General features: G+C 39.5%; 1 protein-coding gene across 5 annotated transcripts in view; it reads right to left on the bottom strand.

Annotated features, from left to right (window-relative positions):
* The window catches only part of DNAAF4 (dynein axonemal assembly factor 4), a 76,153-nt gene that overhangs the window by 59,324 nt on the left and 4,044 nt on the right, over nt 1-12,785 (bottom strand). For all 5 annotated transcript variants that reach the window (XM_023255329.2, XM_023255328.2, XM_045059282.1 and 2 more), the window contains exons 2-4: nt 9,721-10,145; nt 9,230-9,377; nt 5,691-5,824 (exon numbers count right to left, since the gene is read on the bottom strand). In XM_023255329.2, the coding sequence (XP_023111097.2) occupies nt 5,691-5,824; nt 9,230-9,377; nt 9,721-10,008 (570 nt within the window). In that variant the 5' untranslated portion in view covers nt 10,009-10,145. The remainder of the gene's footprint in view (nt 1-5,690; nt 5,825-9,229; nt 9,378-9,720; nt 10,146-12,785) is intronic.

The following is a 12,785-nucleotide window of genomic DNA, read 5'->3' as shown; positions in this document are numbered from 1 at the left end:
AACATTTAAAAAATTCAGGAAAAAAAAGAAATATCAAAGACAGAAAAGGTGAAAAATAAAATTCAAAAGGAATAGTGACACAAAGACTGGGTATATGAACAGCATAATTAAGTGTCTTATGATGGCAATAACTGTTAATAACAAATAAGGTAAGAGAATGAAGACTTCACATATAAAGAGTTGGTCAAAGGAGTTAGAACAGGAGTTACCAAAAGCACAGAGCCCTAAAGATGGGTTTATAGGGAAAATGCTAATTACCTAAAAGGAAGAAACAGGATTATGAGAAAATCAATAGGGCTAACAGGGTACTGATATATACTGAAAGGAAAGAAGATGCAGAAAAAGGAGGGGCTGGGGATACAAAAAATGCTAGGAACATTAAAATTACTAATAAAAAATAGAATAAAAGTGGCCAAGTAGTTCCTTGCGGTATTTTTGTAAATTGTACACTCTTCCAATAAATAGCATATGTGGTTTCACAGGTAAGAATTTTTTTTAACATTATTTTAGATAGGTACAAGTGAGCAGGAGACAGGGATGGATGGAGGGATGGAGGGATGGAGGGATGGAGGGATGGAGGGAGAGAAAAAGAGAGAGAGAGAGAGAGAGAGAGAGAGAGAGAGAGAGAGAGAGAGAGAGAATCCCAAGCAGATTCTGTGCTGTCAGCACGGAGCCCAACATGGGGCTCAATCCCCGGGCCCCAGGATCATTACCTGAGCTGGAATCAACCCCCACAGATAAGAACTTTTTAAGGCACTATAGTATAATCTAGACAACTCCAGAAAGCAACTCATACTTCATCTGCATGATTAGGCAACATTTGTTTCACAGGTTGAGATTTCTGGGTTTTATCTTTAAGAAAAAGAAGAAAGCACCTCAAAATTGATCTACCTAGGTTAAAAGTTCAGAGGACAAAAGTCAAGTAGTACTTACCCTGAAGTAGAAAACAAAAGGAAAACTCAAAAGAGAATAGGGCAATCTATAAAACAAAATAGTAAATAAGATAGGAAAACTAGGCAATAGCAGTCAACACTGTCCAATAGAGCATGTTTCAGATTAGTTTGGCATCTGTATTCCAAACTTTCATTAATCACTTCAAAACCTATAACTCTGCCTCAATCTCTTTCCCTCTTGCCTCCTTCATCCTGAGGGAGGAAGGGGGGCAAAAAAAGGGGGAAAAAAGGATTCTTTTAACTATCTGTGTACTTAAGAATTTTCCAAATACTTAGTCATTCCTTAGCCCTGCCCTCTAGTGTCAAAAGATAAAATATCCCACAGGGCAACTGGGTAGAGCAGTCGGTTAAGCATCAGACTCTTGATTTTGGCTCAGATCTCATAGTTGATGACATCAAGCCCCGAGTTGGGGGTCTGTGCTGACAGTGTGGAGCCTACTTGGGATCCTCTCCCCTGTCTCTCTGCCCCTTCCACTTCTCTCTCTCTCCTTCTCTCTCTCTCCTCCCCCCGACTCTTTGTCTCTCCAAAGTAAATAAATATTTAAAAAATATATCCTGCTATTACTTTAATTTTTTCACTGGTTCACCTTCATCCCACCCATTCCATCATCATCAATTCCCTGCTTTGGTTGTATTATCAACCTTTCCTTTACTGGCCTCTTATTCAACATGTAAATATGTTCAAAGTCTTTCCAACTTAAAAATACAAAAGTTCTGCCTCCACACTACAAGCAATAGCCAGAATCTCAATAGCCAGAATCAACTTTTCCAAAATACAAACCCTATTAATTTGATATTCTTGCTGAAAATTGCTAAAGAGTGCCCCATTACCTTCAGGAAAATTTTCAAAATATTAAGATTTTATTTCTGACCAACAAATGTTCCCTCACTGTGCCACTTTCTGTCATGTGCTTATTCAAGCTATCTGTAATTTTTCCATTTATTCTCCAGGTACCTGTGACTCATTCTCCAGTATTGGGCACAAACAACACTGCCTCATATTTCCTGCCCATACTCTCAGACTGAGATACCAGTCTTTTGTCAGTGTTCTCTTTTTATCCTCCCATGACCTCTCAAGCATCCTCTGGTGCAATCTGTTTTTCTCGCCTGTCACTTTCTCTGTACCATGAGTAAACTGAAAGTGAAGACTGACTTGTTCAACTCTGTAGCAACACCTTTCATTCAACAAATGACTATAAAGTGAACAAATGATAGATCAGCAGCAAAGATAGTGAAGAGCTGATCCTGTAAAATAAGTTTGAAGCAACAAAGACTTCATGATTCATGTGAACAGGTGTCAAACTGATTATCATTTCTAATATGACTTTATAACATCTAAAGCAATTGTTTTATGGGTTTACAAGGGAGCCAACAAAATAGCCTGTCTTCCACTGGGCCTTGTTATATGCTGATGTAGATCATCAGCCTAGGGTAAAATAGACACAAAGAAAATGCAGTGCTAAAGATGATGCAGACAGATGGAATCAGAGCCTTGAATGAACTACATCTGATCACTGCTTTATCACTGAACTTGCAAAGTGGCCCCAAATTCCTCCCATCCCTATATGCATGCCCCTTTACAATGTGATTTAATCACTCTTTCCTAGAAGAGGTGTAGTCTTTCTCCAGCCCTTGAATCTGAGCTTGCGATATGACATATTTTGGCTAATGAAACATTAGTAAATATGATACAGCAAAAGCTTTAAAAGCGCTTCTTCAAGCTTAGCTTCCAGGCAAGGTTTCAGACACTTGAGCGAGGCCATTCTAGAATATCCAGCCATAACAAATCCAGCCCCAAACCACAGAAAATGCCTCACCAACATACAGAATGTTGAGAAATAAGTATTTGTGCCTTGAGGTCGCTAAATTTTGGATAGTTTATTACACAGTGCTATTGACCGGGTGTTTCTGTGCCCCCAAATTAATCTGTGGAAGCCTTAATCCCCAGGGTAGCTATATTTGGAAAACAGGCCTTTGATGAAGTAATTAAGGTTAGATGAGGTCATAAGGGTGGGGCCGGATAGAAGAGGATTAGTGTCCTAGTAAGAGGAGACACCTGATTTCTTTCTTTGTCGCTCTCTCTCTCTGTCTCTCTCTTTCTCTTTCTCTCTCTCTCTCTCTGCCAACTGCAAACCAGAACAGACTCCTCACCCGAAACTGACTTTGCTGGACCTCAATCTGAGACTTCGAGACTCCAGAACTGTTAGAACTGTCTGTTGTTTAAGCTTTCCAATCTGTGGTATTTTGTTATGGTAGCCCAAGCAGACTAATACAGCACAGTGAACTGACATTATAATGAGTCTTAGCACCAGCCCTGCTAATTATTTTTAAAAGATTACTACTAAAAACTGTTCTTTTTTGAGATGTAATTCAAATTTTAAGTTAATTTTTTGGTTTCAGCTAATAACATGTTGCCTTTTGTTGTTGTATCTCTTCATCTACTCTTACTGAACCATGAAAGTTCTTTTCTGAATGTCTAACATCAGACAGAGAAAAAAAAAATCTGTGTCTATCCATCAAACTAGAATGTTGCTACTGTCATAGGGTATTAGAGCAAGGTATTCACATTAATTAACTCAAATATTTGAGTACCTACTATTTAACTTGGCAATGGTTATAATAAGGAAGAAAGAAAACATAATCCCAATTCTGAACTCTATTGAAGGAAAGAAACAAACAACATGGACAGTTTGGAGTAAAGGCTATAGACTTACCATAGGTTCTATCCACTTTATTTTTTTTTTCTTTCTTTTTTTTTTTTTTAACGTTTATTTATTTTTGGGACAGAGAGAGACAGAGCATGAACGGGCGAGGGGCAGAGAGAGAGGGAGACACAGAATCGGAAACAGGCTCCAGGCTCTGAGCCATCAGCCCAGAGCCCGACGCGGGGCTCGAACTCACGGACCGCGAGATCGTGAGCTGGCTGAAGTCAGACGCCTAACCGACTGCGCCACCCAGGCGCCCTATCCACTTTAACATTGTGGATGTGCTATACAGCTTCACATTTTATACACTAACACCCCTAAAACCATCTTTCCAAATACCAAAGTCAGGCTTTCAGATATCAGTATACTAATAACTTCGAGACATAACATGGTGATACTGCTAGGTTTATTATTTTACCAATACAGCAGAATGCATACCATTATTTTAACTATTTTATTAGTTCAGTAAATATTTGTCCATTACCACAAATTTTATATTATTTTGCTTTTATTTTTTAAAATTCAGGAAAATGATAAAATCAAAAGGCTGATAGCAGCAATAACACAATAAAGAAAAGATGGAACTCAAATATACTGAAAGCAGGAATCTTTGGTCAGCTGACCATGTGTTCAGTTTTCAAGTAAAAGACAAAGTATATAACCATAGGTGCACGCACGCACGTGCTCTCTCTTTATATATATGTATACACACACACACATATATATAAAGTCAAGTAGAAGTAATGAAAGAAGTGGAGAAACCTTTGGAATTATGAACTGTTCATTATGAATAAAATAGTAGTAATCCAAATATAAAAGAAGAGACTTGGATCCACAGAGCTCTTCATGAAATGCTAGTTATAGATTCCTTAATCATTTCAAGATGTCAACATGAGAATAGAGATAAGAAGTTACTTGTAAAGGGGTGCCTGGGTGGCTCAGTTGGTTGTGCATCGGACTTCGGCTGAGGTCATGATCTCACAGTTCATGGGTTCATGGGTTCAAGCCCCTTGTTGGGCTCTGTGCTGACAGCTTGTCAGAGCCTGGAGACTGCTTCAGATTCTGTGTCTCCTTTTATGTCTGCCCCTCCCCGTTCATGCTCTGTCTCTGTTTCTCAAAAATAAATGTAAAAAAATTTTTTTAATAAAAAAAATTACTTGTAAAAATTAGTCAGAATAGGTAAATCTATAAAGACAGAAAGTGGATTACTGGTTGCCTGGAGCTGGAGTGGATGGGAGGAATGGTGAGTGACTCCTAATGGGCACATGGTTTCTTTTTGAGGTGATAAAAATGTCCTAAAATTCATTGTGGTGATAGCTGCACATCTCTAAATATACAACAAACTAATAAATTATAAGCTTTACATGAGTCAATTATATGGTATGTGAATTATATCTCAAAAAATATATTGCTGATTAAAAGCTTTAACTTGAAAGCCTCAACAGTTAAAAAAAGATACTAATATGTCAATATTTAGTGTTTAACTGGGCTCTTTTTTTAAATTTTTTTAAGTTTATGTATTTATTTTGAGAGAGCAGTGGGGAAGGAGAGAGAGGAAAAGAGAGAGAATCCCAAGCAGGCTCCCCACTGACAGCACAGAGTCCAGAGCCTGATGCAAGGCTTGAACTCAGAAACTGTGCAATCATGACCTGAGCCAAAACCAACAGTCGGACCAACTGAGCCACTCAGGCACCTCAAGACTCTTCTTGTTTTAAATAATCATGTCCATTATTTCAAGATTTAAAAATAAGTAAAACACTTCTATCATACAACCTTACCATTTTTTTACTACCTTGGAAAAAGAACATTCTTCCTGAAACAAGTAAATCTATTGTTCAATCTTTATATCCTCCATTTTCATATAGATTTTCAGGAACACATGTAAGTGTAGATAGCCTACATAACATCATAAGTCCTATAACCAAAGCATGAACAAAGACTTGAGCAAGTACAGTGATTGTAATAAATTATCCTTACACAGTTTACTATTATCTCTTTAATCAGAGGACTTTCCTATCAATCTGCAACTTACCTGCATCATAACATTTAGTGCATATTTTTGATCTTCTCGCCTTGCTGCAGCTTTTGCTTCTGTAGCTTCTTTTGCTCTTTCTTGTGCTTGTAAAATAGATTTTTCCCTTATTCTTTGCATCATCTCTTTGTCAACTAAAACATAAGAAATATCACTAAATTAGGCTTATGATGAATGAGTTATTTAGGAAAAAACTGTCTGACATACTGATCCAAGATGAGATTTTGGGAGGGACCCAACTTCACATGGAAAAATGAAAACATTTTTCAATATTAAACTGGCCAAGAAGCTAACATTAAAAGGCAAGCAAGCAACTGTAACAGCAATAAATTACTACAGAGGGAGATAACGAAGGGGCGTGGGGGAGGAGGATGAGAGAAAGTAGGAACAACAGAAAAGGTGAATAAGATGGGAACGATGAGGATGGGGAGAGGGACATAAAAGGGAGAGAAAGGGTAATGAAATGAGAGAGGGAAAGAGGTGCAGAGAGGGGGAGGGGACAGGATGGAGGGAAATGTACACATTTATCCCCCTCCCTGTCAAGAAACCAGGACTATTTGCTTATAAACCTAGTCACAATAAATATCACATGAGGTCTCCTACAAGAGGAGGGGTTTTTTTTTGTGATGTACTAACATGTGCTTCTTCATTAAAGCATTAAATAATATATAACAACAAGTGTAATAAATACTATACTCTCAAAGTATTTTAATAAGTATAAAAGATAAAGGTACTTGTGATATAAATGTATTTGTGATATTTGTATTTTTGATACAACTGTTGTCTGTTGCCTACATTCATAGTTGAAGGGAATGCTAAATTTCAGTGGAGGTTCAATTGAATTAGGGGCAATCCTCTCTCTCTGCAAAGATAGCTTTGCTACTATTCTTCCTTTCTAATCTTATATTTTAATAAACTTTTGCCTGTTGTTCCAAAAAAAAAGTATGGAATTAAAAACAAATTTTAAGTCTACTTATTTATTGGAGGGACGGAGACACGGAGGGGGAGAAGGGGAGAGGGGGAGAAGGGGAGAGGGGGAGAAGGGGAGAGGGGGAAAGAGAGGGGGGAGAGAGAGGGGGGAGAGAGAGGGGGGAGAGAGGGGGGGGAGAGAGGGGGGGGAGAGAGGGGGGGGAGAGAGGGGGGGGAGAGAGGGGGGGAGAGAGGGGGGAGAGAGGGGGGAGAGGAGGGGGGAGAGAAGGGGGGAGAGAAGGGGGGAGAGGAGGGGGGAGAGAAGGGGGGAGAGAAGGGGGGAGAGAAGGGGGGAGAGAAGGGGGGAGAGAGGCAGAGGGAGGGGGAGGGAGGGGGAGAGGAAGAATCCCAAGCAGGCTCCACACTATCAGTGCAGAGCCCAACACGGGGCTCAAAACCATGAACTGTGAGATCATGACCTGAGCCAAAATTATGACAAATCAGATTTTTAACTGACTGAGCCACCCAAGCTCCCCTGGAATTTTAACTTTGAAAGAAACTGTCTTAAAAAGAAAAAAAAAAGCATGGCATTTTTATTCATTCAAGATCTTGACTAGGGCTTAAGGACTAAAATTAAGTCTGAAGCCTCCCCCAACCCACTTCCTGTTTAATAACAGAGTGGAGACAGCTGGACCGGCTTTAAGGGCAAAAATAATTAAAAGAACCTACTTTCACTTCTAAAAAATGAAAAATATACCAAGAAAGAAGTCAGGAGGAAAAAATGGAGCAAATATGTTTTGAATAATGAGGCAGGCTTGGCATATAGACTGCAGTTCCACATAATTTATGTGAAAACCAGTATTTTTAAAGAAATAATTTCACTGAATTGCATGTGTAACTGAGTTTGATTTCTAAAGGAATCTCAAACCTTGTTTCTGAAGTAAAATCAATGTTCATTACTTGTTATACAAGCTAGTTTTAAGACTGTTCTGATTAGTCTAAATCAGAGGTTGGGAAACTACGGCCAAATCTGACCTGCTGCCTATTTTCCTCTAGCACACAAGCTAAGAATAATTTTTATATTTTTAAATAGTTGAAAAATCAAAATAATATTTTGTGACATATAAACAAGATAAAATTCAAATTTCAGTGTCAATAAACATGAATGGTCTATTGGCTGCTTTTGAGACCATATGGCCCATAATATTCAAAATACTATCTGGTCCTATATAGAAAAATATTTCTTAAACCTTGGTTTAAATGGTCAAAGTGTGGAATGGATGACCATAAGACCATGAAAAAGAAGAATCAAGTAAAATGTGCAATGAAAGCAGATGTAAAAAACAAAGAGGAAGATCATGGTTAGGAAAGAAAAAAAAACCTCTTCAGTTAGTCTGGCAATCACTAAAGAATTAAAGTAACCTCAGTATGGTAATCTACCTTAACCAGTATTTTCTGAGCTGAACACCAGACTTTAGAGAAAAATCTACCTGGTCCTGGGGATTACAAAATTAAATTCCACTGCAAAATATCAAGAAAAGAGTAATATCAAGAATGATATTCATCTCCCCATTCTCAGTAATTCCTACTCAAGGCTTAATGCCAGAGACCTAAGAGAAATTTCAGGCAACAGATATAAACCCCTAGAATATAGGACAACTACAACAGGGAGGAAGGAAATAGAGGTAAAGCAGTAGAGGGCAATTACTGACCCACAAAGCCAATCTTGGTAGAAGAACAGGGTACTTATTAAGGGAATAGAGAACAGGGAATCTCAGCTTTGTACATTATAATCCTTGGGAAGTTTTTTTGAAACTACCAATACCTGTGTCGCACTCCCATAAACTGATTTGATTGAACTAGGCTGAGTTTCAGACATCTGTGTTATTTAAAAGTTTTGCAGATGAGTCAAAGAATCACTGCTCTAGAGTCAAACTGCTAGGGCTGCAGTTCCAGTCTGCCACTTACTTGTTGTGTGACCTGTGCCAATTATTCAACCCTTCCGTGCCTCGGTAGCCTAACCTTAAAAAAAAAAAAAAAAAAAACTGCCAGGGCAGAGGATGGTAACCTAATAGGGTGTTCCTAGGATTACCAGATGTGTTAATGCCTACACAAAATAAGGTCATATCAAGAGACCTTAGCCTCTGAAGATACAAGTCCACATCTGCTTGAAAACTAATACAAATGCGCTCTAACTTTTGAATTATTCAATCTTTAAGTAATTTATCTTAAGTGTCAGCTGAAGCACTATATCATTTAAATCATGTTCATGTTCCTATTTTTCTTCTACTAGAAAAACAACTGTTTTGGGGCGCCTGGGTGGCGCAGTCGGTTAAGCGTCCGACTTCAGCTCAGGTCACGATCTCACGGTCCGTGAGTTCGAGCCCCGCGTGAGGCTCTGGGCTGATGGCTCGGAGCCTGGAGCCTGTTTCCGATTCTGTGTCTCCCTCTCTCTCTGCCTCTCCCCCGTTCAAGCTCTGTCTCTCTCTGTCCCAAAAATAAATAAACGTTGAAAAAAATTAAAAAAAAAAAAAAGAAAGAAAAACAACTGTTTTGAAAGAGAATTTTTTTTAAAGGTATAAAATACAAAACACACAACCAGATGAACACCTTTGAATAAAAACACTTACCACCTGACAGTGAAAGGGTTTCCCACATGGCCACTTCTTTTTTATATAAGGTGAATATAATAGTGTCATTCCCAATCTTGGCTTTGCTGTTCTCATCATCTATGGGCGCACATAGAAACACTTCAAATAAAAATGGAGGAAAGTTGACCTATTCAGAAGGGGGGGGGGGGGTAAACGGAGGTTAATTTAGTTACACAAAATAAAGACTAAGCCCTTAAGAAAAAAAAAAAGGGATAGGGGCCAAAATCATTTTCTGACATGCCTGCTATAAATTTATTCGAGGTCCCATAAGATTAACAAGGCATATGAGGAAATCCTAGATAAGAATAAGGTCTGATCTGATGACATCTGTCTAAAGATGAGGTGTCACCTGATGGAATTCGGTTTGAAAAAATACAACTAAATTTTAGGACGCTTATTTGCAACAACGCGCCCATGGAGTCTTCGGATCACGTCCCGGAGGGCCCTTCAGGCACATCTCGAGTTCCTACCTTCAGATAGTTTTCCGTGCAGAACACGTCCGCGTCTCTGACGGAGACGCCTCGGAGGGGCACAGAGATAAACACCGAAGTCTTCGTCTGCTGCCAGGTGTAATCGCTAACCTGCAGAGGCATCTCGGGAGGCGGTAGTAACCGAGGATTCGGCTGTTTAGGACAAGCACCTGCTCGGTTGCTAGGGAAGCCGGGGTTACCAAGCGCCAGCCCTTCCGGGTCAGGCCCGGCTGCGGCACCCCGCGTTCCCAGCGTGCCTCGGGCGCGCCCCTTCCACCGCCTTGTCATCGCCCCGTGAGCTTCTCTTGTGACTGCCGGGGCATCTTGCCGCCGGTGATGCCACCTCTCTGGCTCTTATCCGGTACCTGCGGTCTGAGTGAATCACCAAAGAAATAGGTCTTCGTCTTAAGAAAAAAGCCTTGCGCCTGTGAATGGAAAAAAGGGGGGGGGGGGAGGAGGAGCCTGGGTGGCTCAGTCCCTTAAGCATCCCACTTCAGCTCAGATGATGATCTTAGGATTCATGGGTTCGAGTCCCCTTGGGGATCTGTGCTGACAGCTAGAAGCCTGGAGCCTGCTTTGGATCTATGTCTTCCCTTTTTCTGCTCCTGCTCTGTCTCAGTCTCAAAAATAAACATCAAAAAAAATAATAATAAATAAATAAATTAAATTAAATTAAATTAAATTGAATTAAATTAAATTTAAAAAAAAGAAAAAGGAAAGAAAAAGATGTGCCTTTACTGGAAAGAGTGACCTGGGAGAAGCAGGTGTGAGCCCATGCGTCTTGCAGCACTGGCCTTTTGTTACTATGCAGGCTGTCAGAGCATCATTTGGTGTTCCTGTTTTGGAGATTTCCTGATCAGACCGATATCCTGGCCTGGGAGCTTGGCCTTACTCTTGTAGTGCTCCAAATCCTATCAACCTTAACGCCACCAAAAGATCGTAGATCGGGTTCACTCCATGGTTTGAGACTTAGGGAGAAATAACTCTATGACTCATGTGACAAATGCTTGGCTGCAACTAAGCTGTAGGATAGCGTGGATTTGCATGGGTACATTTTACAATTGCTTAAGGAGACTTAGAACTTTAGCTCCGGAAGGAGATATGAAAGTGATGTAGTTCATCCTGCATATTTAAGGAATCTGAGGCCCACACACTTAACCCTCTGCCCACATACATGAGTGGCAGAATTGTGATTAAAATTATGATCTCTTAACTCCTATTCCAATTATTTTTCTCCAGGCTACTTTCTCTAGACTCAGTTTATAAGTTACTGGAATCTGATGCTTAAAAAAGAAGAACACAATGAATTTACATGAAATTTAAGCACCTATGAACTACTTGCCACCTACAGATTTGGAGTTTAAAGTTTATTTATTTTGAGAGAGAGAGCAGGGGAGGGGCAGAGAGAGAGGGAGAGAGAGGATCCTAAGCAGGCTCCACACTGTCGGCACAGAGTCTGATGGGCTTGAACTCATGAACCATGAGATCATGACCTGAGCCATAACCAAAAGTCAGACGCTTAATTGACTGAGCCGTCCAGTCACCCTGGATTTGGATTTTTAACTTTTTACTTTTGCAGGCTTTTAACACAAATTTCAAGCCTCCTGAAAATTTCCCTGAGGAAAGTTTAGAAGCAGCAGACTTGAGAGAAAAAAAATATAATCTTGTCCCCCAAACAGGACACCCCTCAGTACCTTACCCAATTTTGTCAGGGGTTTATCATCTCAAGGTTCTCTAACTTTGAATACTGGGAGCCATTCTTAGATTTATTTTCCCTCGTCCTTACTTTTGGCATTCTCTCCCCTTTGGTTCTATTCTTACTCTTACCATTTTGTTTCAGACTTTCTATGCTCCAAGAGAGAGGATTTATGCATTTCTTTCATATAAAATTTTAAAGTCTAGATTCTCTGACTATGTAAAAATACAAGTGAGAAAATGTATGTATGGAAGATAGTAAAAGGGCTCTTTGTGTTGTTTGGGGCTCTAAAAAAATCTGTTAGCAATCACTTTGTTAAGCACATACACACCTCTGCAGTTAAATTGTTCTCCAGCCTACCACAGTCTTACTAAACTTTCTGCACTGTGAATGAATTATCCTTTAAAAAAACTTGATAAGTTTATTACTGAATGATTGCATCAACGGATACCAATAAAACATTAACTTTTACACATTGTTTTATGTACTTATATAAACAGTATTTCACAAGCCTTGAAACATTCAATCTTAAAGTCTTAAACTATTTCTTATGACATTTTAAAAACAGAAAAGCTCTAATTTAACCCATATATAAATAGAAGTTTGATATATGGCAGAGATGGCCCTGCATGCAAGTGGGGAAAAGCACAGAAAGGAATGGCTATTGAATACATTGCTGCTAGGAGAAATGGTTACCACATGGGAAAAAATGAGATTAGATTTCTACATGCATATGGCGTCATACATACAAATGAATTTCAGATTAACTCAAGACAAAAGTTTGAATATTAAAAATATATATCCATATGATCTTAGAGTAAGACAGGGATTCTTTTTTTTTTTTTTTAATGTTTATTTCTGAGACAGAGAGAGACAGAACATGAGCAGGGGAGGGGCAGAGAGAGAGGGAGACACAGAATCCGAAGCAGGCTCCAGGCTCAGAGCTGTCAGCACAGAGCCCAACGCGGGGCCCGAACTCACAAATCGTGAGATCATGACCTGAGCCGAAGTTGGTCACTCAACCGACTGAGCCACCCAGGCGCCCCAACAGGAATTCTTAAATATGACATAAAAGCACCAACTATAAAGGGAAAACATTGAAAACTTGAACTAAAATTAAGAACTGGTATTCACCAAAAGGCACAACAAGGAATGTTAAGATATTTTATATATAACCCTTCAGCCAAAGACCACAGAGGCCCATGTACTTGAACAAGCTGAGTTCATTACTTACTTAGCAAGGTAGAAGACACACCATTGGTGTCTCAGGAAGAGGATGTTAGAATTTAGGGAAAGGTCTAAGGGAGGGAGAGTTCCCTCTAGACTGAGTCCTTTCAAAAAGCAAGGTTAATTCTATGATTAAAGAAGC

Source organism: Felis catus, chromosome B3 (genome assembly GCF_018350175.1).
Source record: "Felis catus isolate Fca126 chromosome B3, F.catus_Fca126_mat1.0, whole genome shotgun sequence".
Lineage (NCBI taxonomy): Eukaryota > Metazoa > Chordata > Mammalia > Carnivora > Felidae > Felis > Felis catus.
Note: the sequence above shows the minus strand (reverse complement) of the source record. Positions and strands in the feature narration are given on the sequence as shown.